The sequence below is a fragment of the Amblyomma maculatum genome, chromosome 7 (genome assembly GCF_055883805.1).
Source record: "Amblyomma maculatum isolate TAMU_Amacu chromosome 7, ASM5588380v1, whole genome shotgun sequence".
NCBI classification, from domain to species: domain Eukaryota; kingdom Metazoa; phylum Arthropoda; class Arachnida; order Ixodida; family Ixodidae; genus Amblyomma; species Amblyomma maculatum.
The window spans coordinates 60,356,347-60,379,997 of NC_139350.1; the positions used below are offsets into that span (position 1 = coordinate 60,356,347).

A 23,651-nucleotide genomic window follows, 5' to 3' on the forward strand; every position below is an offset into this window, starting at 1 on the left:
CGTTGCGACCACTGCATTACCACAGTGCTCTCGATCGGAAGCAGATCGATCGCACCTTGCACGATGTTGGAATGGCAAAACAGCACTCAGCATTTTGCACGGGTCTTTCACGGGCCTCTGCAGTCATGCTGGCCATGCCTACGGCCGAATCATGGACGCTTAACTAACATTTCCAGGGCCGCACATTCGAGAAATTCGGGATAATGTACGCATTTAGAGGTACCCAAGATGAGTTTTCATGGAAAGATTTCTCTGACAAGGAACTCTCAGCACATAATATAGCGGACGATGACAATCATAAAACACCGAATCCGGAAAAAGTTATGGTCCATACACAGTGTGCGCCTGCATGCGGTGCTAGATGCGAGAAGGCGCAATCACAGTACATGCTAACCGGCAGCTCGCGGGAAGTGACCTAATGGTTTACACCAATGGGAGGACCATGTGGCTTCCGCGAGTGCCGGGGCGAATGTGAGCTGCTCTTCTCATGATGCTTGAAATTCTTCGATTAAAAGTGTCACAGCGAGAAGGAAAGCAGCGGCACATGAAGGTGCATGGCATTATTTGCGATGCTTAGCACGGGGTGGCTTTGGGTGTGAGAACGTGTACACCTCGCGGAGCAACCGCAAAAGGTAGTGCAAATAAATACTTTTGTTGACCTTTTTTTGCTCACGTTATACATGGATAAAAACTTTTTTTTTTCATTTTAGCTATCCTGAGATTACACCTCGTATTATATGCAGGTTCGTATTATACACAGGTTTTTACGGTACATTGAAAGCACTCATAATGCAAAAGTCAGTTAGCTGTCCGTATTTTTTTTTTACTCTGCAATGGGAGTCTATACCAGTTCATCCAGTTTTCTGTTTTTGAAGATTGTAAAGCTATTATGTGGCTTTGTTTGGTTTGTACTATACTGCTAAAGTAGAACCTTTCTGCTGTTTAAGGTGCTTAACTTTTTTTCTTCCTGCCAATCTTTTGTAAGCCAGTCATGTTCTAGCTCCTGTGGAAACCAATGCACTGCAATCCCAGCCGTTGTATCACGACTGTGACAGCGTTTCGACATGGTACTTCCTGTACACCCCACATGTGGTTGTGCTTTACCCAATTTTGGCATTTTAACAGCCTGTGTTTAGTTTGGGATGAATGGCAGCAGCATACAAACCTAAGCAGGACTCTGTACTTCATCGATGGTCAACTGTCACCATGTTTGTCTGCTTTGAACGGGCAGCATTGGCTACATCTGTTGTTGTCTGCATCCCTCCCTTCTCTCGCTTGTGTGTGCTCCTACATAGCCTGAGGATGGCTAGCTTTTCACTTGTTTACAAAATATTTTTCCAAGTCGAAGCGAAATGGTAATTGCAGTGTGAATTCTCTCATAGGAAACTGTTAACATATCTGGCATCAGTGCTATGCACACCTGTGTGTAGTTTGGGATGTCAGATGTTTTCTTCTTTTACATCATTAGGTAACAAGAGCATGTTGAAGTCACTGGAGGACAGCCTGAAGGAAGCAGAACGGGAGAAGCAAGACCTAGCGAGACAAATAACAGCCCGCAAGGATGCATCAGCGAAGGAAAATGCAGCCCACTCCTCTGAACAGGTTGGCTTGCAGGGTCTTGTACTAAGACTTTTTTTTTTCTCATTAGGCCCCCTTTTTTCATTTTCCACGTTCCTAACTGGTTCCCCCGCAGGGGGCACCTGTTAAAGCAGGTGTTTGTGTGTTTTGTGCGACACCACGGACCCCGAGCACCCACGTTTAGCCGTGCGTGGCATTGTCGTGTCTGGGGAAAAGGGGATCCTGGTGGTTGAGCCGATGCCGAGTGTTTGGACCTCTAAGGCCCCTCGGCGGAGGCAACACACCACTTTGGCCCACGCTTCCCATAGACGGCACCTCCGGCCTGACCCGACCGTGGGAAATCGGCAGTCGCCTTTTCCTGTCCTCCCCTCCATCTTTTGCTTTCCTGTCCTCTTGCTTACAACTGTCCTGTCTCCTCCTCTTTTCTTGGATTTTTCATTTTCCAGGCGGCAAGGGTTAACCTTGTGTGGCTAACCACCCTGTGTTACGCCATATTTCGTTATAGTCAGGGTGTAAGTCTGGCGTGGGCTGGACTTTCTCGGAAGCTCCTGTCCCGTCCCCTTGTTGGGCTTGGTGGTTGGCGGCCGCCACCCTGGCCGAACATCAACATTATTTTATGGCTTCTTTACTCTCACATGATCGATCCCGAAAAAGGGGTCGCACCGACGAAACCTCTAAATTCTTCCTGAAAAACCCAAACAGGTTCCCACGATTTCATGTAGTACACAGTGACAACGCTGAGAAAATGGCTAGACAAATCTCACCTTTCATAGTGACCAAGACACTGACAGAAGTAATAGGTCAGGGTTACAACATAAAGAAACTTCCGAATGGAGACCTTCTGTTGGAAATCTTCTATAATTATCAACATGAAAAACTGTCCACATTAAAGTCTTTTGGAGAAATCCCAGTGACCATCAATCAGTCCACACCGTTCTCTGAACACTGTCCGCGGAGTTATCTTTGACGATGACCTCAGATCCCTAACCGAAGAGGAACTTCTAGAAGGCCTCAAAGACCAGAACGTAACAGATGTTTACAGAATAAAAATGAGGGGTGATGACAAAGAGATTCCGACCAAGCACCTTGTCCTGACATTTGCACAAAGTATCCTCCCCGAATTAGTCGAAATCGGTTATGTGAAACTTCAACTCGGGAAATATATTCCAAATCCTCGCCGCTGCTTCAAGTGCCAACGCTATGGTCACGGCTCCCAGACCTGCCGCGACCAGCCGAGATGTGCAAAGTGTGCTTCCCATGAACACGATTCCCAAAAATGTGAGGTTCAGACACATTTGTGTGCCAACTGTGAGGGTAGTCATCCTGCCTATTCACGCACATGCCCAATATGGAAACAGGAAAAGGAAATCATTACCATCAAGGTCAAAGAAAACATAACTTTCCGGGAAGCACGAAATCGTGTTCGGTCAAAAAAACCGGCCTATTCTGTTGTGGCACAACAGGGCACTGTGGCACAACAGGGCACTGAGCCACAACAGACTCTGGCACCTGCCCAGGTTTCACACAGTGAACCGGGAGCAGGGCCATCCGTGCCCTTGGTGGCTGCGGCCAGCGCTGCGCCACCACCAGAAAAACAGGCTGCGCAGACCCCCAAGTAAGCCGGCCTCAAGGCCTTTCACCACGCGGTGAGGGGAAATACAAACGCACCTGTGCGGTCCGCACGGGCGTCCAGCGTGTCAGAAGACGCGATGGACACAAGCCAAGGCAGTCCTGTGCCGTCGATGTCAGACGGACGGCGCAGCTCCTTGGATCGACAAAAATGAGAAAAGCCCCGAATCAGAGGGCCTGAAAACAAAACTTAGCTTGCTCTACTCATTTAATACAAAATGGCTTTTTTACAATCGAACTGCAGAGGACTTTTAACTAATATAAATGACATAAAACATTTATTGGCCACTCACTCACCACTAGCCTTGTGTTTGCAAGAGACAAAGTCTTCCGTCGTGACCGAGAGCAAGCTCTCAGGCTCTCAGGTGGCGTTGCCATCATAGTAAAAAATGGAGTAGCAGTTTGAGAACACAAACTAAAAACTAAGTTTGAAGCTATAGCGGTAACCTTACAGGCTTTTAAAACTATAACTGTGTGCTGCATATACTTAGAGCCGCACCTTAAATTTAGTAGTTATGAATTAGAAGATCTTTTAAAGCAGCTTCCAGAGCCATTTTTAATAGTAGGAGATTTTAATGCACATTCCATCCTTTGGGGCAGTAGAAAAACAGATACGAGAGGCGAAATCATCGAGGATTGTATACTATGTAATAATATCTGTCTCCTTAACACCGGGAAACCAACCTACTGTTCATCTAGTTCAGGAAAAATGAGCTGTATTGATTTATCCCTCAGCTCACCATCAATTTTTACAGATTTTAAATGGGACGTTTTGTATAATCCATATGGAAGTGATTACTTACCTATACTAATCAGCTTAACATCTTCACCACAAATCATCCCATCCAAGCCGCGACGCTGGAAGCTGCATTTAGCCGATTGGGCACTGTTCCGAGAGAAGGCCAGCCTAGAAAAAATTGCTCCAGATAAATATAATATAGATGAACTAAACGGTGCTTACACAAATTGTATCCTTACTGCAGCACATATAGCAATTCCTCAGTCCTCAGGAGTGGTGAAACAAAATCACAAAACCTGGTATTCAAAAGAATGTAAACAAGCAAAAAAAGAACAAGACAAAGCATGGAGAATTTTTCGCAGATACCCAACACAGGACAATTTCGTCAAGTTTAAAAAAGCAGGAACAAAAGCCCGCTACATCCGCCGCCGCGCCGAAAAAGCCTCCTGGCAGAACTATGTAACTTCTATAAACAGCTCAACAACATCAAAAAAAATGTGGGAACAGGTTAGAAAGCTAAATGGCAGCTACTCTCCATTTACCATTCCCCTTCTAACGGCCCCCGGAGTACAGACAACTATACAAGAATAGGCCGACATTTTAGATGAATACTTTTCTGAAGTTTCCAGTTCATCAAACTACACTCAAACATTCCTAAAACACAAAAACACAGCAGAGAAACAAAAACCCCCTACAAGTAGTGGTACAAAAGAACCCTATAATAGCTTAATTACACTAGAAGAAATAAAAAATGTCCTAGCTGCCGGTAAACAAACTGCACCTGGTCCTTACCAAACTCACTACAAAATGCTCGCCCACTTATCCGAACCTGCCATAGAGGCACTATTAAAGTTTTTTAACAAAATATGGGTCCTAGGAAAATTGCCAGAGGCGTGGAAAAAAGCTGTTGTCGTACCATTTTTAAAACCCGGAAAGGAGCAGACATCTCCTGGTAGTTATAGGCCCATTGCTCTCACCAGCTGTTTAGCAAAATCCTTTGAAAGTGTTTTAAACATCAGACTAACTTTTGTTTTAGAATCTCATCAACTTTTAAACATTCATCAGTGCGGTTTTAAAAAAGGATGCTCAACAACTGACCATCTCGTGCGACTTGAAAACTATCAGAGAGGCTTTTATACACCGACAGCATTGCCTTGCCGTTTTCTTTGACCTTGAGAAAGCATATGATACAACTTGGAGGTATGGGATATTGCACGACCTAGCAGATTTAGGCATATGTGGCAGAATGCTAAAGGTTTTAAGTGACTTTTTGTCACATCGGTTGTTTCAAGTACGTCTTGGGACCACTTTATCAAGAACCTTTCTGCAGGAGAATGGTGTGCCCCAAGGGTGCATTTTAAGCACCACACTTTTCGTTGTAAAAATGAATACGATTAGTAAAGTAATACCAAATTCCATAATGTATTCACTCTATGTGGATGACCTTCAAATAGCCTACACATCATGCAACATGTCCACATGTGAGAGACAGATCCAATTAACAATAAATAAGCTAACAAAATGGGCCAGTGAAAATGGGTTTAAATTTTCTCCACAGAAGACAGTGGCAGTTATGTTCTCGCTCAAACGAGGCATACAGCCCAATCCTACCTTACACCTAAATGAAATCAAATTGCCCATAAACAATAACCATAAATTCTTGGGCATTACTTTTGACAAAAAACTCACTTTTCTCCCTCACATACAAGCACTGAAGAAGAAAGCCTCCAAATCCCTAAACATCCTAAAAGTCCTTTCACGCAAACATTGGGGATCTGATAGGGCATGCCTTTTGCATATATATCGCTCTGTTGTGCGCTCCTCCTTGGACTATGGAAGCATAGTTTATGGATCAGCTAGGCAATCATATTTAAAGAAATTAGACCCAGTGCATAACTTAGGCCTCCGCCTTGCTTGTGGTGCATACAGAACGTCTCCTGTGCATAGCCTCTATGTTGAAACTAACGAGCCTTCACTGAAAGATAGACGAGCTTTACTTACATGCGCATATGTTCTCAGAATAAGGACACTGAAAAAACACATCTGTTACCCGATTGTCACAACTTGCCCCTCCCGAACAATATTCTCAAATAAGCCTCAGACCATTGATAATGCGATTTGAAGACATTTGCCGTGAGCTCCATATTCTGGACACCTTGCCTGATGTCGCTCAATAGGCCCCTGGCCCCATGGTACAACTTTCCAACAGTCTGTGACCTCACTCTTACACAGTTCAAAAAGAGCGAAACTCCTACAGAACATATATTACAAGAATATCGCGCACTAAAAGAGAAATACAGAAAATGCACAGAGTTTTACACGGATGGATCAAAAACTGCCTCCTATGTTGGCAGCGCTGTAGTGGATCCGAACTCCGAAAAAATTATTCGACTTCCTCAATGTGCATCAGTATTTGCAGCCGAGTGTTATGCTGTCCGGGTAGCTGTAGCAAAAATTGTGTATGAGGGCACTGAGAACAGTGTTATCTATACAGATTCACTGAATGTACTCACAGCTCTAAACTCCAGAAATGCAGTCATGCCATTACTCGCTAACATAATACACGATGTAATAAAGATATCAGCCCAAGGACATAACATAATATTCTGTTGGGTTCCAAGCCACATGGGCATTGAAGGAAATGAGAGAGCGAACGTGTGTGCTGCTCTCAGCACACACAGCAGGCAGGAAAGAAATAGAGAAAGTAAACATACCTTATAAGGATTGCATAAAGTTAATTAAACGAAAACAAAAGGATATATGGCAGTCTATATGGAATAACCAAGAAAGTAATAAATTGCACCTCGTAAAGCCTATAATAGAAGAATGGGAAACAAGCACTCATCAGGAACGCTTCATGGAGGTTACAGTATGCCGTCTGCGTATCGGGCACACACATCTCACACAATTTTTTACTAATGAAAGAAGATAAGCCTACGTGTGGAGAATGCGGAAAAGTACTCACAGTCAACCACATCCTGATTACATGCCCAAAACTAGAGACACTATGGAGAAAGCATTTCACTATTTTTTATGATCGTGCCATTCCTTTCCATCCCAAATTACTTTTAGGAGAAAGAGCAATAATAAACTTAACATGTGTTCTTATTTTTTAAAAGAAGCAGACGTTCTGAATAAACTGTAAACTTTAACGAACCTTCTTCCCCTTTTCAAATAAGAACAGATTTTAACCTTGCTCTTGGCGCATGATAGCCTCAGTTGCTTATGCACCATAAAACCCCAATACAATACAATACCTAACTGGTTCATACAAATTTTGTGACATTCATCTTTCGGGAACCTTGATTTGTGGACAGCAGCAAAGCAAGGATTACTGTTTCAACTGTGAACCATTGGCAAAGGCTGTGGTTCTCACTCGTGATTATGTTGGTGCAGTTGAAAGTGGATGAGGTTTGCTAGGAACAGTGTAGTAACCAGAGATAAGCTGTGCGATAAGTTGTAACCACAAACAGGGCTTGTTTTTTAATATGCACAAATGAACGTATCAAGGAATATGCTGCTGCTGTAGTTCGTTTCACTGGATCATCCAGATGTCATACCATTTCACCATTGCTCGTCTATTCAGCCAGTTACTCTTAAACTGTGCAGGTCTGCAAGTAAGCGGGATTAAGGGTGTGTACTTGTTGCATTTTCTTATCAGGTTTTGTAGTGCAGCTTTAAAAGAAATGAGGGCTTTACTAAAAAGTGCGGAGTAGAGGAATGCAGAGGCTGCCAAAGCTCCTAGAATACCCTGTTTTCATACCATTGGGCCAAGGCACTGTGGCTTGCAGCTGTCATTGCATAGGACCTTTGCCATGAAGAGCAGTAAGTGAATCGTGTTGCCTCAGCGTGAGCACTTACTTTAGCCGTACCTAATGCTTCGCGTTTTGATGTATTGGCATGCAGTTTTTGTTATAGTTTTTCCGCGATCATCCTTCAATATCAGAATGCATTTTTTTTTTTCTGGGCCACTCCAAAGGCTGTTTTTATACAAAGGTTTGACTAGATTAGCTTGTATGAAAAACAATGGCTTTTGACCCTGCACACTGTAAAACTTTTGATCAGGCACACTTAAAACTGTTTCAGTGATGTGACCATGCTGTAAAAGTGAACTAAACTGCACCTGGAACCGGAGAAGCAGAGCATGCTCACAGTGGTCCTTGGGGAGTAGGGGATTGCAGCGGCTTGGTGACTGTGGAAGCGCTGCTTGCATGATCCAGCAGGCCGTGTACGCTGCGGTGTTGTTGCATGCATGGTCGGGCGGCCGTGCACCCTCTATTCAGCAAAGACGGGCAAGCCATGTCAGACCATACACTGAAGCTGGCGAGTTATCCAGACAAACGCTATATGCAGGCCCCACCTGAGAAGATAAAACTTTTTCACTTTTGTTTTATTTTATTTTTTTGGTGCTGTTAAAGCAGGTTACATAGCAATTATTTCATTTTGCCACACCGAATCGGTACAAAAGTTTTATAGCGTTAGCTAAATTGGACAAGTATGAGCAGTTTCGCGTGGCTCCTGGAGAGCTGTGCTGCGCAAGTGCGAGGAGCAGTGACGTCGCGCGGCACGCAGCTAGCGTGCTAGATGCGGGCGCTCCGCCACCACCGCCGCGCACGCTCCTCGCCATTCTGTGCATTTTAGAGAAGTGACAGCTTAGCCGTGGCAGATACACTGGCGCCGGCGCGTGCCCAGCTGCGCGCCTCTGTTGCAGATAGCCAGGTCTGACGCCCACGCGCTCCGCCACTGCTGTGTCCCTCCATTGCGTAGTAGCCAAGTCTGACACTGACCACACGCTCCGCTATCGCCGCGCGCGTCTCGCCGGTCTGTGCATTCCAGAGGAGTGACGTCTTAGCCACGGCAGACGCACTGGCACCGGCGTGTGCCCAGCTGTGCGCCTCCGTTGCGTAGTAGCCAAGTCTGACACCCACGCACTCCGCCACCACTGTGTCCCTCCGTTGCGTAGTAGCTAGGTCTGACGCTGCCTGCGTGCTCCGCCACTGCTGTGCGCCTCCGTTGCGTAGTAGCTAGGTCTGACGCTGCCCGCGCGCTCCGCCACACGCGTGCCTCGCTGGTCTGCGCATTCCAGAGGAGTGACGTCTAGCCGCGGCAGACACACTGGCTCTGACGCGGGCCCAGCTGTGCATCTCCGTTGCGTAGTAGCCAAGTCTGACGCGCACTCCGCCACCGCTGTGCACCTCCGTTGCATAGTAGCCAAGTCTGACGCTGCCCGCACGGGCCTCACCGGTCTGCACAATCCGGGGGAGTGACATCTTAACCGCGGCAGACACACTGGCACCAGCGCGTGCCCAGCTGTGAGCCTCCATTGCATAGCAGCCAAGTCTGACACTGTCTGCATGCTCTGCTACAACTGCGTACGCGCCTCGCTGGTCTGCGCATTCCAGAGCAGTGACGTCTTAGCCGAGGCAGACCCACTGGCGCCTGTGCGTGCCCAGCTACGTGCCTCCGTTTTGTAGTAGCCAAGTCTGACGCTTCTTGCGCGCTCCTTGCCCGTGCGCTCTGCCACCGCTGTGTGCCTTCGTTGCGTAGTAGCCAAGTCTGACGCTGCCCCTGCACTTCGCCATTGCCGCGCGCGTGCCTCACCAGTCTGCGCATTCCAGGGCAGTGATGTCTTAGCCGTGGCAGACCCACGGGCGCCAGCGCGTGCCCAGCTACGCTCCTCTGTTTTTTAATAGCCAAGTCTGACGCTGCCCGCGCACTCCTCACTGGTTTGCTTATTCCAGAGGAGTGACGTCTTAGCTGCGGCAGACACACTGGCGCTGACGTGTGTCCAGCGGTGCGCCTCCGTTGCATAGTAGCCGTCTGATGCTGATCATGCGTTCCGCCACCGCTGTGTCCCTCCGTTGCGTAGTGGCCAAGTTTGACACTGCCCACGTGCTCCGCCACCGCTGCGTGCGTCTCGCCAGTGTGTGCATTCTAGAGGAGTGACGTCTTAGCTGTGGCAGATGCACTGGCGTCGGCATGTGCCCAGGTGTGCACCTCCGTTGCGTGGTAGCCAAGTCTGATGCCCATGCGCTCCACCACCGCTGTGTGCCCTGGTTGCATAGTAACCAAGCCTGACGCTGCCCATGCGCTCCACCACTGCTGTGTCTCTTTGTTGCGTAGGAGCCAAGTGTGATGCTGCTCACGCGCTCCACCACCGCCGCGCGCGTGCCTTGCTGGTCTGCACATTTCAGAGGAGTGGCTTCTTAGCCGCGGCAGATGCACTGGCGCCGGCGTGTGCCCAGTTGTGTGCCTCCATTGCATAGTAGCCAAGTGTGACGCTGTCTGCGCGCTCTGCCACCACTGCGTGCATGCCTCGCCTGTCTGCGCATTTCAGAGCAGTGACGTCTTACCTGTGGCAGGCCCGCTGGCGCCCCCGCGTGCCTAGCTGCCTAGCTGCGCGCCTCTGTTTCGTAATAGCCAAGTCTGACGCTGCCCATGTGCTCCTCGCCGGTCTGCGCATTCCAGAGCATTGACGCCTTAGCTGCGGCAGACTCAGTGGCGCCAGTGCGTGCCCAGCTGTGCGCCTTTGTTGCGTAGTGGCCAAATCTGGCGCTGCCCACGCGCTCCGCCACTGCTGTGTCCCTCCGTTGCGTAGTAGCAAAGTCTGACGCGCACCTGCTCTGCCACCGCTGTGTACCTGCGTTGCATAGTATCCATAGTTGCCCGTGCGCTCTGCCACCGTTGTATGCCTCCATTGCGTGGTAGCCAAGTCTGACGCCCGTGCGCTCTGCCACCGCTGTGTGCCTCCGTTGCGTAGTAGCAAAGTCTGACGCTGCACACGCGCTCCGCCACTACTGTGTCCCTCTTGCATAGTAGGCAAGTTTGACGCTGCCCACATGCTCCTCCACCTCCGCGCACGTGCCTCGCCGGTCGGCACATTACAGAGGAGTGACTTTTTAGCCGCAGTAGACGCACTGGCGCCGGTGCGTGCCCAGCTGTGCGCCTTCATTGCACAGTAGCCAAGTCTAACGCTGTCTACGCGCTCTGCCACCACTGTGTCTCTCCTTTGCGTAGTAGCCAAGTCAGACGCTGCAGTGTGCCTCGCCAGTCTGTGCATTCCAGAGGAGTATCGTCTTAGCTGCAGCAGAAGCACTGGCGCCGGCGTGTGCCCAGCTGTGCTTCTCCGTTGCATGGTAGCAAAGTCTGACGCTGCCCGCGTGCTCCGCCACCGCTGCGTATGCGCCTCGCCGGTCTGCGCTTTCTAGATCAGTGACACCTTTGCCACGGCAAACGTACTGGTGCCGTTGCGTGCGTAGCTGTGTGCATCCGTTGTGTAGTAGCAAAGTCTGACGCTGCCTGCGCGCTCTGCCACCGCTGCGTATGTGCCTCGCCGGTCTGCGCTTTCTAGAGCAGTGACGCCTTTGCCGTGGCAAACGTACCGGCGCCGGCGCGTGCGTAGCTGTGTGCATCCGTTGTGTAGTAGCCAAGTCTGACGCTGCCTGCGCGCTCCACCACCGCTGCGTATGCACCTCGCCAGTCTGCGCTTTCTAGAGCAGTGACGCTTTTGGCGCGGCAAATGTACTGGCGCCGGCGCGTGTGTAGCTGTGTGCATCCGTTGTGTAGTAGCCAAGTGTGACGCTGCCTGTGCGCTCCGCCACTGCTGCGAATGCGCCTCACCGGTCTACGCTTTCTAGAGCAGTGACACCTTTGCCACGGCAAACGTACTGGCGCCGGCGCGTGCGTAGCTGTGTGCATCCGTTTTGTAGTAGCCAAGTCTGACGCTGCCTGCGTGCTCCGCCACCGCTGCTTATGCGCCTCGCCGGTCTGCGCTTTCTAGAGCAGTGACGCCTTTGCCGTGGCAAACGTACTGGCGCCGGCGCGTGCGTAGCTGTGTGCATCCGTTGTGTAGTAGCCAAGTCTGACGCTGCCTGCGCGCTCCACCACCGCTGCGTATGCACCTCGCCAGTCTGCGCTTTCTAGAGCAGTGACGCTTTTGGCGCGGCAAATGTACTGGCGCCAGCGCGTGCATAGCTGTGTACATCCGTTGTGTAGTAGCCAAGTCTGACGCTGCCTGCACGCTCCGCCACCGCTGCGTACGTGTCTTGCCGGTCTGCGCTTTCTAGAGCAGTGACGCCTTTGCCATGGCAAATGTACTGGCATTGGCGCGTGCGTAGCTGTGTGCATCCGTTGTGTAGTAGCCAAGTCTGACGCTGCCTGCGCGCTTCGCCACCGCTGCTTATGTGCTTCTCCGGTCTCCGCTTTCCAGAGCACTGACGCCTTTGCCGCGGCAAACGTACTGGCGCCGGCGCTTGCGTAGCTCTGTGCGTTCGTTGTGTGGTAGCAAAGTCTGACGCTGCCTGCGCGTTCCGCCACCGCTGCGTATGTGCCTCGCCGGTCTGCGCTTTCCAGAGCAGTGACATCTTTTCTGCGGCAAACGTACTGGCGCCGGCGTGTGCGTAGCTCTGTGTGTCTGTTGTGGGATAGCAAAGTCTGACGCTGCCTGCGCGCTCCGCCGCCGCTGCGTATGCGCCTCGCCGGTCTGTGCTTTCCAGAGCAGTGACGCCTTTGCCGCAGCAAATGTACTGGCGCCGGCACGTGCGTAGCTTTGTGCGTCCGTTATGTAGTAGCCAAGTCTGACGCTGCACATGTGCAGAGGTATCATTGGGGGTATATATATAGTGGGGGCACTTCCCAGTGTGGTATAGCCATGGAGCAGGAAAGCGATATTTCTGCTCAGCAGCTGAAAAGAGTGGAGAAGCTTAATTCATCAGAATCCAAAATACAGTCGAACTTCGATATATCGAACAGCGCGGTGATCGCACAATAGTTCGATATAGCCAGAGTTCAATAAATAAAATCACCTAGGAAACGCCTCAAAAGCTAGTACAAATCAATCAATGAACCAATCATGGTGTAATAGATACTCACTTGAAGCTTCAAATGAAGTATTTTATTGATTTGGTTCAAAGTACTGTAGCAGCGTAGCCTGCTTCAAGTTGGAAAACCACGTACTTCACCACGGCGTCCTCAACATAGTCTAGACGATCAATCAGCGATTGTTCCTTGCCTTCTATTGCGCCGCACTAGCACCGTACAAGGGCCAAAGCAGCTACAGCCTCAGTTGCAGTCAGGAGAGGGGCAACATTAGCGCTTGTGGGATCAATCTCAGCAGCGTCTTCGTTTTGCCGCTCAGCAGTAACTTCTGCTGCGATCTCTGCGTTTGTCAACTCCTCCACTGTTGTGGTATTGTCATCGCCGGCGAAGTCGTCAATGCAGATGCTCTGTGGCTCAGCACCGACAAAGCACTCCAACTGGCTCCAGGTTTCTTCGAGCTGGCCTTCTTCCTCTGTGCCGTCCAATGCTGATTTTCTGTTGCTTCCTCGGGAGCTTCTTCAATTCGGCTCACGAAACCCGCATGCCGAAAGCAGTAAACTATCGTCGACTGCTTGATGCTGTCCCAAGAGGCTTTGAGCATTTGGATGGCACCCAAAAGGTCTATCTTTAGCTCTTGGCTCATCCACAGCTTGACAAGCAAAATGTCGATCAGGCGACGCTTATAAATTGCCTTGAAAGCACGAATAATACCCTGGTCCAGTGGCTGCAGCTTGGACATGCTATTCGGCAGCAAAAACTTAATTTCAATATTGTCAAGCTGGACATTGGTGTGGTGTGTCGTGTGCCTCATACTTGACGAGAACCTGAGGCCACTCTTGTTCAATGCACTTCTTGATCTCTCCTTCATTGGCGTCCTCACTTTCCCTCGGTAGTGTCTTCCCGACAATATTAAAGCGGGCCTTAAAATGCTGCAGCCAACGGCTGCTGGCATTAAAGTTCTCAGCGCTGAGAATGAATGCAAAATCCTTGGCTTTTGGTTGCAGCATTGGTCCCGATAAAGGAATATTGCAGGCCCTTGCGTCGATAAACTATTTGTGCAGCGCCTTCTCAACGTCTTCAAAGGCAGCTTTGCGCACCCGCCACACACCTGAATGCTGGTTTTGTTCTGCCTTGACCTTTATGTCACTGTTGTTTTTCAGTAGAGTGCTCACAGTACTCCTTGGTATGTCGAAAGCTACGGCGACGCTTGACTTCTTTTCATCATTCTCAATGCGCTGGATAACTTCCAATTTTGCGGCGAATGTCAGGGACTTCCACTTCTTCGCGTTTGTAGCCATCACAACAGAACATTAAGGGGGGACGCGGGCTTCGAAAGTCGGAAAATCGCGAAAAAGTCGATTTTTCAAAAAGTACATATCTCAGCTATATGTGTTATAAACTACCTTTTCTGTAATTATGATCGCCTAATTCATTCTGGAAGTACTTCAAATTAAATATACAACTGGGCGCGGCAGCCCGTGAGCCGCGAGCGAACGGCAAAAGTACCCAAACTTCGCGTGCACGCCATTTCCATGCCGCTGAACCGAGCGCCACCATCTTGGTCTTGTTTTGCTTGTGAATGCTTTCCCTTTGCCATGCTGCCTTCGCCTCCGGCGTCCGCGGCGTGGTAGAGGCGTGGCTCGCTTGTGATTGGGGGCCTCGCAGGGGCTATTGAGTTTCCCGCGTCTCCAATCTGGGCTGTGATTGGACAAAGCGCGCGCTCCTTGAGAACGTGGGGGATATTGCACCTGCTATTGGCTGCTGCGCGCGCTGACGCGTTGGTCCCTCCCTGCCGCGTTGTCTGCTCTGGCTGCCTGCTGTGCTGGCGTTCTTTGTGCATTCTCTTGAATCGCTTCGCGTTTCGCTATTTTTGAGATCGCTGTCATCATCCCCTGTTACGGATTCTCGTGGCGTGTTTTGAACTGTTTTGTTCACCTCGTGGAACGCCGCACCGTCACGATGCGCCCTACGAAGTTCAAGACGCTGCATGCGTTCGGTACACAGTGTCGTGCTGTGAATGCCGTCCGCATGGCGAAGTTGGAGAAGGGTGTTGTCAACGGTCACGGAGACGCTTCTAGCAGTGCTGCCTCTGGTACACCACTACAAGACGACTGCGTTGCCACTTCCAGCGGCGTATCTTCCGCATCAACGCAAGGAGACGGCGTTTCAAGTGTGGCTGCTGTCCCGACCGCATCAACCTCGGCGATCCTAGTGTCCCGCATCGCTTCTGTCGCTGTGAGTGATAGCGCATCGTCCACCGTACGCGTGAAAACGCACTTTTTGACTCCCGAAGAGGTCGAGGCAGCGGAGGCACAACGTGCTGCTGTGAAAGACAGACTCGGCGCCACGGCCGCAACTTTAAGAAAATTTCAAGCGATGTCGCTCGATCCCGCACCTGCCACTGCTACTGCAGAAGATGAGGTATTTTGCCTTGTGCAAATGTGTGTGCTTGGCAATTTACTTGCCAGCACTTTGTACCAGCGTTGCCTTGCAACTGGTCTGTCTGTTCGAATAGGCACCCAGCTTGGGCTAGCTACAAAGCTTGAACAAGTTCATGGAGTTCGCCGCGCCAGAATGAAGGAAAGGCTTTCGACGTCAATCTCTGGGCCATTATGGCTATGAAGCAAATTGCAAAAGGGCAGACAGCTGTCAACGACTTTTGGGCTGCAATGAATGTGTCCCACAGAGGACTGCATCACAAAACCTATCAGGGGCATCTGAAGAAAACATTCAGGGACCCTGAGACTCAGTGCATAGAGGACTTCTATTCTGAATCGGCAGCTGCTGTGAAGAAGACTTACAAGGAAATGGACCCAGGATTTAGTAGAGACATTACTGTAGTCTACGATGGCACCTGGCATAAGCGTGGGCACAAATCCCACATTGGAGTTGGGGCAGTGATCGAGTACCACACAGGCCTGATCTTGGATGCCGTTGTCCTGTCGAACCAGTGCCTTGGGTGTCAGGACCCAAACCTGAAGACGCCAAGTACTCAAGCTGGCGTAAGCAGCACATCTGCCAAAAAACACGGATGCCAAGTCTGGGAAGATGGAGGTCGAGGCAGCCTTGATCCTTTTCACGCGTTCACTTGCGAAGCATAACCTTCGGTACACTACACTGGTGTCCGATGGAGACAGTGCCACCTTCTCTGCCTTTGTAAAAGAGAACGTTTATGGCCTAGTCCCTGTTGTGAAGGAAGAATGCCTCAATCATGTGCAAAGAAGGATGGGAACTGCACTGCGCAACCTAGTGCAAAGGAGTGAAATGTCGTTGGGAGGGAAAGGCAGGCTGACAAAAGCTCTCATTGACAAGCTGACTGACTATTATGGCTGGGCCTTGAGAAATAACTCCAATGATGTGGCTGCAATGCAGCATGCAGTGATGGCTTCCTACCACCACACCACATTGACCGATGCGGAGCCTCACCATGACTTCTGCCCAGAGGGTGCCGACTCGTGGTGCCGTTACAACGCTGCTAAGGCAAGTGGCTTGCCACAACCAAAGCACAGGCACAACCTGCCAGGCTATGCCGCCGAGGCTATGCTTCCTGTTTATCAGCGCCTCTCGGAGCCTTCTCTTCTTCAGCGGTGCCAGGGGGCGAAGACCCAAAATGCTGCAGAATCTTTTCATTCTGTTCTGTGGTCACTGATGCCTAAGGAACAACATGCCTCACTGATTGCAGTGGAGACAGCACTGCATGATGCAGTGATAAGGTTTAATGCTGGCAACCAAAGGGCAACCAAAGAAATTTCTCTGTCAGTAGGGCTCACATCTGGCCACCTAGCCATACAGCGAGCTGCTGAAAAAGATGCCCTGCGCATGGGAAAGGCTGAGAAGAGAGATAAAACGAAGACTGAGAGGCGGCAAAAGAAGAAAGTCCCCAAAGACACTGCCAACTACTCTGCGGGAGCATTTTAAACCCAAAAATGGTGTTTTAAACTTCAAAGGCCATTTTCTCAGAATGAATTTTTTTCTTGGTGTGGCTGCTTATTCCAGCTGTATCTCTGGAACCACTAATCTGATTCCCTCCAGGTTTTTTTTATTCTGTGCCTGAATAAATTTCTGAGGGCAAGACAGGCTCGTTTTTTCAAAATATTGAGTCTGGAATTTATTATTAACAATTAAAATTAGGCTAATGCAAGTCTAATCAGTGGCACTAAACTCAATGCTGTGCTAAAATTTTTCAGCAAGGAAATTAAAAAAAAAGGGCTCTGTCTTGCCCTGGGGTACCTATTCAGGAACCTTCATAATAAATTTCATAGTGCCAACACATTTTGCAAGTTCTCCAGGCATGGAACAAAGAACCCATGTGAACCATTCTGATATACTTCTGTAACTTGAGTACCAATGTGCGCAGCTCCATGAAACTTTGCAGTTATTCAAATAGCTGTGCCATAAGTCTACCCTGAAAATTTCATTCAATTATCTCAAGAAACAAAAAAGTTAATATTCAAAGGTAGCCTCCCCCCTTAACCATGTATGACAGACCTAAGCCAGGCCTAAGCGATCACACAAACCAGAAACGCACGATAACAAAGACTCGTAGCACAAGCGGCGGCACCAATTCAATGTTTCAAAGGTTTCGAAGACGCCGTGTGTGTACGCCGCTACGCTCCACACTATAGCTGCACACATAGATTGTGCCAACGGCACCATTTCAATGTAGCAGCGTACACATGCAACGTCTTCGAAACCTTTGGAACATTGCATTTGGCACACTGACTCCTAACTCCTCGGTGCCGTTGCTTGTGCTACCCAATGCACCGCCGCTATCTTCAAGGGTGTTGCGGGAAAGCTTGCCTCCTGTCAACAGAGCGCACGTGGGGTGGTGGAGTTCGATATATCCATTTTACATCTGGCCCCGTTTGAAATAAAAAAAAAATGCATGCGATTTTTCGTGTGATATAGAAAATGTTCAATATACTCAATAATTCGATATATCCGTGTTCGATATATCAAGGTTTGACTGTAGTTGCCTGGCAATTGGCAGTTGAGCGTACAAAGAACAAACATAAGAAGGCTAAACTATGCTAGGAAAGCTAAGACTAACTAGCTAAACCTTAGCTAACGCTACGTATATCCTGGCATTGCTGAGCTAAGCCACTGTCAGTGTTTTGATTGGGCACCGCTACAAATTGACAGACTAGATGCAAAATGGCTGATGGTGTTCCTTATATCCTGTTGGAAAATTTTACTTATTAGGTCGACATACAAGACACGGGACTTCCTTTGGCAGCTTCCAGTGGAGGCAAATAGCTGTTATTTCAGAATACTAGTTCGTTGTAAGCAATTTCATTCTGACAAAGTTGACTTGTGGCTAGATAATATAAATATCAGTGAATCTAATGTGAAAAGTACTTTTAAGGTCAGGTCGATACTAGTTATTCTACAGCATGTTGAAGTTCATTGTTTTGTCCTAATTAGAGTGGAATAATTAGCTGTAGTCATAAATTGCGAAATCTGCTTTTAGCATAGCACGCTTTAACCATCTAGTACCAGGTGGCAGTCAAAATAATTGCCGTCTCTGGTCTTAAAAGTGAGCGATCCTCTGTGTAAACTTGGAAATAATCCCGAATTTGTCCTATGAAAGGGAGGAAAAACAAACAAATGAGATGGAAATTGAATTTATAAATTAGGACTTGCAGCTAAAATTTGGTCCAATGAAGTAAGACCTTCGGAAATGGATAGAAGATGGAAAGCTGATAAAACACCTTTACTGGAGATGAAATATCACACCAAGGGGAAAATGAGCTTTAAGGGATGTCAAATAATTATTGATGACCTAGACAGGAAAAGTAGAAAGGTAGGCTTGAAAATGAATATGCAGAAGACTAAGGTAATGTTCAACAGCCTCGGGAAGGAACAGCAGTTTGCATTAGGTAGCGAAGTACTGGAAGTAGTAGGCGAATATGTCTACTTAGGACAGGTAGTAATCGCAGATCCGGACAATGAAAAGGAAATAACAAGAAGAATGAGATTAAGATGGAGTGCATTTGGCAAGCACTCACAGAGGAAAGTATACTACAGTTGCATCTTACCTGTACTCACCTATGGCGCTGAAACGTGGAGGCTAACCAAGAGAGTTCTACTTAAGTTGAGGGCAACTCAGAGGGCTTTGAAACGAAAAATGGTAGGGGTAACATTAAGAGATAGGAAGCGTGCAGAGTGGGTCAGAGAAATAACTCAAGTTACCGACATTCTAGTGGAAATTAAGAAGAAATGGGCATGGGCATGGGCAGGACATGTAGTGCGAAGAGAGAGTAACCAATGGTCGCTTAGGGTAACAAACTGGATTCCAAGGGAAGGAAAGCGTAGCAGGGGGCGGCAGAAAGTTAGGTGGGTGGATGAGGTTAAGAAGTTCGCAGGGGTCAAGTGGATGCAGCTAGCACAGAACCGGGTTTAGTGGAGAAATATGGGAGAGGCCTTCGCCTCGAGTGGGTATAGTCAGGCTGATGATGATGGCGATGAATATTCAGATCTCATTGCTCGTACTGCTTGCACTAAGTGTGCCAAACCTGCGCAATATTTGTTCACTGTATTTTTGAAGAACTACCGTATTTACTCGCATAATGCTCGGAATTTTGTTCGCGAAAAATTGGTGCTATAATTATGCGGGGAAAATTTTCGAGCAAATGTTTTGGAGCGCTAAAAGCAAATTTAAATAGGTGTGAATCGGGATTCTTAGGTCAGCTCTTGTAAATATGACCAAAGCATTACTTTCAAGAAGAACTTCCCCTTGTTATAAAAGTACAGGGTCACCAAAAGCACAAATTGCTAAAGCACTTTATTGCACGCAGCCTCATCATCACTCCCCGCATTCTGTGGTATAATGCTCACAGCAGACCATACAGTTCTACTCTTGATCAGAGACTTGATTCGAGTCCGTATCGACACTGCAATCGCTTTCTTCAGTAGCGCACTATGCAGAACTCGTTGACACCGAAGCCTGCTGGCAGCGCGGTTGCTATACTGTAGCCCATACTCAAAAGCTTTCAGCTTAAAAGCAGCTGTATAACTCGAGTACCGCCCCACCGCGATGCAGCATCAAAAACACTGTAGACGGTAAAAGAAAGCAAGTTACACGGACGGAACGTAGGAATAATGACGAAACGCGGGCACCTCGCAAAATGGCGACGGCTACTAGCATCATGGAGGTAAAAAAAAATATGAGCATAACTGATAATGATGATCTACCCGAGCATGCTATCACCACCTGGTTGCGCGTGCACACAACGAGGCCAGCTAGGTTCAGTAGCGCTCCAAAGATAGCGCTTGTCACTACAGTCGAACCCGGATATATCGAACTCGAAGGGGATCGTGAAATAGTTCGATATACAGAAATCAGCTTGTGACGGCACTTACGATGCGAAAAAACGATACCGTATTTATCGCTTAATCAACCCACTCCCATAATGAACCCACCCTCCGCATTTGCACCCGAGAATTTGAAGAAAAAAAAAGCGTTAAGGCCAGCTCGCTCACATGCAAGCAATTGAGCGATCTCAGCGATGAGCGGCAGCGACAGAGCAAGAAATTTTCAACTTGTTGGAACTGCGTCCTTCGAGTCACCGCGGCAGCTCAAAACAAGGTTTCTGTGTCGCTGTGGCAGAAATTGCGAGCGTTTTCGCTTGCATGTCAATAGCGCACCACTCCGTTTCGGTCTTCTCATCCACAGCTCATTTCTTGGCAGCACGCCAAGATGCTGCGCAGTTTATCTTTTGATAGCTCCTGCGGTGGCGGGGAGTGAACTTGGCAGAATACCCGTGATGGCTTGATTGCACAAACCTGGTTTGATTTATCTTGCCGTGCTTGGGGCGGGCGTAATCCACTGCCACAAAATCATTGGAAAGTGTGATAGCTGAATGCTATTTGAAGCGAAAAATGCTAAAAGCCAGTGTCGTGATCGCAGTTGACCGCGTGCTTTCGTTTATTCATACATGCAAGGATAAACTCCCGCAAAAAAAAAAAAAAAAAAAAAAAAAAAACTGCCGTTTCTTAACGCCGCAGCCTCCATATCTTACGCTACGCTGCACGTACAGCACGATTAAAATGGACGAGTCTCGCAAAAAAGAATAGAAAAAAAAGAAAAGAGGGAGAGATCTGCCGCTTCTTAACGTCCGCAGACGCCATAGCCACGTCAGCCGCCGCGCGCAGAGGGTTCGCAACACACGCTGAATAAAGCATCCAACGTTCTGTCTGAAAACGGGCTGAGCTGGCTTGACGCATGCGTAGCACGTGCTATTGCGAACGAAGGCCGGGAGAGAGGAAGGAGTGAGATAGCTCGGCAAAAGAATGGGCACACCCTTGCGCATCGCTCTATTGCGTTTTTCCGCTCTCACTCCCACCGGTTCTCTCCGATTCATTCACGCACATGGCTTGCAAACTTCACGCGCTGGCGTGCGGCAAACGATAACCGCAAATGCGCGCGTCTTTGGGGAATGGGCGCGGCGCTGCCCTAGACCAGTCGTCGCCGAACTGTCCCCTCTCATTCCTTCCGCGCGTGGCTTGGAAACGTCATGCGGCAAACGGCCGAGGGTGATGGGACCGTCTTTGGGGAAGGCACACTTTCCAGTGCGTGGTGCGGAGTTCAATATATCGAACAACCGGTGAAATTGAGTTAGATATATGACGCGGCTTTCCTATAATTTTACATGGGATTTTCAAGGGGATATTCTGCGAGTTCGATATAACCACAATTCAATATATCCGGGTTCGACTGTGTTAGCAGATGACTCTCGATGTGCGATGATTATGCGAGGAAAAAAAAATTCCGATTTTTGAAGCCCAATGTTGGGGGTGCGAGCATTATGCGAGTAAATACGGTATAATGGCTGAAGTAGGTTAACTAAGCCAAGAACCTCTCCACTGAAGTTGTGCTTCGTCCTTCATAATTATAACTAGGGGTTGGAGTTCTCAGTTTTTATTTAATGAGAATTCGGCTGAATTTTTTTGGTGTTTATTTGTAAACACAACTTCTGGTTTTTTTTTTGGTTAATATTATTTTCTGCTGAATAAATATCGTTTTTTTCGGTGAGATAAAGGCATCCGTATACAGTTAAAAGTGAGGTAGTGTACATTTTGGCTTTTTTTTTTCTTTCATGTTGTTCTATGCATTTCTATTTAATGTAGTTTCTCATATATACAGCTAAGAACCTGGAAGAAACTGCTATTGCCATGATGAAAATTAGCGTTAAGACAAAATGCATATGTAAACGATAAAACCACACATTTAACAAAGGAGTAACTGAAATATTATTTATTTCAATCAAATTTTTGCATAAACCAAATCACTTAAAAAAGAAACTCACTTCTCTCGGCTTGTGTCTGAGAAGTGTCACGCGGCAAGAAACTGGCGGGCTTTGGTCACCGCGATTTTCTGGATACCCTTGCGCTGCAAATTCTCTGGTTTGTTCATCGCCCCTCGAAGTTCCTGCCTTGCCGCAGGCGCCCCTTCTCAAATGCTTGACATGTCTATGAGGGTCGGGAAGCACGGCTGCCATTCTTTCCCCATTCGTGAGACCAAGAACAATTCCTCAAAACCCTCAACCGCTGTACTTAAACCAGCGATCCCACTGTCTCACATAATGCCTCTGGATTGAACACTGTTGTAATATTCTCCCGTCATCGAAAGCTTGCGGTGTGCATGAAACGGTACTGACGTTTTTCGGTTTAGACCGAACTTCTTAAAATGCTTTCGGCGTACCTTTATTGGTGTTTTTCGGTATAAACCGAAAAGTCTAACCCCTAATTATAAAGCATTTTTTTATGAGACCAAAGCAATCAAACAGATTTGTATAAAGTCAAATGCCTACCCTTATGCTTGGAAACTTGCACAAGTTTACAACTGCACTTTACATTATTTTATGAGTTTAGTTGCATCTCCTATTTATTCTTCGAAGTGAATAACAGCAAGATCCACAATAAGTTATGCCCCTTCAATGGCCGCTTTGATGGCACTGCAAGTACATCATTGCAGTCACCCTACCGATGAATGATGGGACCAAGTCGTCGACGAAGGCATCCGTACCCTCAACCCTCAGGTGATGGGCAAGCCATTGATGAGTGGGGTGTAGCGCATATGTCCGCAGTGCACACAGCCCCACCGCGCCAACGGTGCCCCCCAGCTTACTGCATGCAGTACGCTGTTCCCCCACAAGTCCGCCGCCGCCTGCAGAAGTCGCCACACTTGGCGAGCCATGAAAGGAGCGCGCCACCGCCGCTGCCACTCAAGTCTGGTCACTAGCAAAGGCACCACTTGCCATCATATGTGCGTCTCAACTCTGCACTGTGTAGGCTGTGAACATTGTTCAGTTATCTGGTGATGACTTAAGGGGGGACGCGACCTTTGAAAACCGAAAAAACTCGAAACAGTAGATTTTTGGAAGACCATATATTCTGGTAGTATGTCTTATAAACCACCCTTTCCGTAATTATCAAGGCCTGACTCGTCGCGGAACAGCAAGCAAGCGCCAAAAATTCCCAAACTTCACGCGCGCGCCATTCCTTTCCTGCTAAACTGAGTACCGCCATCTTGGTCTTTTGTTTGTGAATTCTTGCGCTTTCTTTTGCCACCCTCAGCGGCGGCGATGGCGGCGCGGTCGAGGCGTGGCTTGCTTCCGATTGGGAGCCTCGCGGTGGCTTTCCAGTTTCCTGCGCTTGAATTCAAAGCTGCGATTGGGCAAAGCGCGCGCTCTGCGAGAACACGGGGGAATGGGCGACTGCTATTGGCTGTTGCGCCCACTGACGCGTTGGTCCTCGCCGGCTGCCTCTCTGCGTCGTCTGCTCCGGCTCCTAGCTCTCGTTGTTGGCTGTCTTTGTACTTCATGCGTTCTGTTTGCCTTTCAGCATTTTTTTCAGTCACCGTATTTATGATCTCTCGACATGCCCT

At 48.5% G+C, this 23,651-nt stretch overlaps 2 protein-coding genes and 1 pseudogene across 3 annotated transcripts in view; 2 read left to right on the forward strand and 1 right to left on the reverse strand.

Annotated features, from left to right (window-relative positions):
* The window catches only part of LOC146183534 (FK506-binding protein 15-like), a 138,827-nt gene that overhangs the window by 75,179 nt on the left and 39,997 nt on the right, over positions 1-23,651 (forward strand). For both annotated transcript variants that reach the window (XM_084609128.1, XM_084609130.1), the window contains exon 19: positions 1,469-1,602. In XM_084609128.1, coding sequence (XP_084465254.1) covers positions 1,469-1,602 — 134 coding nt within the window. The remainder of the gene's footprint in view (positions 1-1,468; positions 1,603-23,651) is intronic.
* LOC146183535 (uncharacterized) lies at positions 12,840-14,061 on the reverse strand (annotated as a pseudogene).
* Positions 15,590-16,813, forward strand: LOC146183536 (uncharacterized). Its single transcript, XM_084609131.1, has one exon. The coding sequence runs from the start codon at positions 15,812-15,814 to the stop codon at positions 16,679-16,681; it is 870 nt and encodes a 289-aa protein (XP_084465257.1). The 5' UTR covers positions 15,590-15,811; the 3' UTR covers positions 16,682-16,813.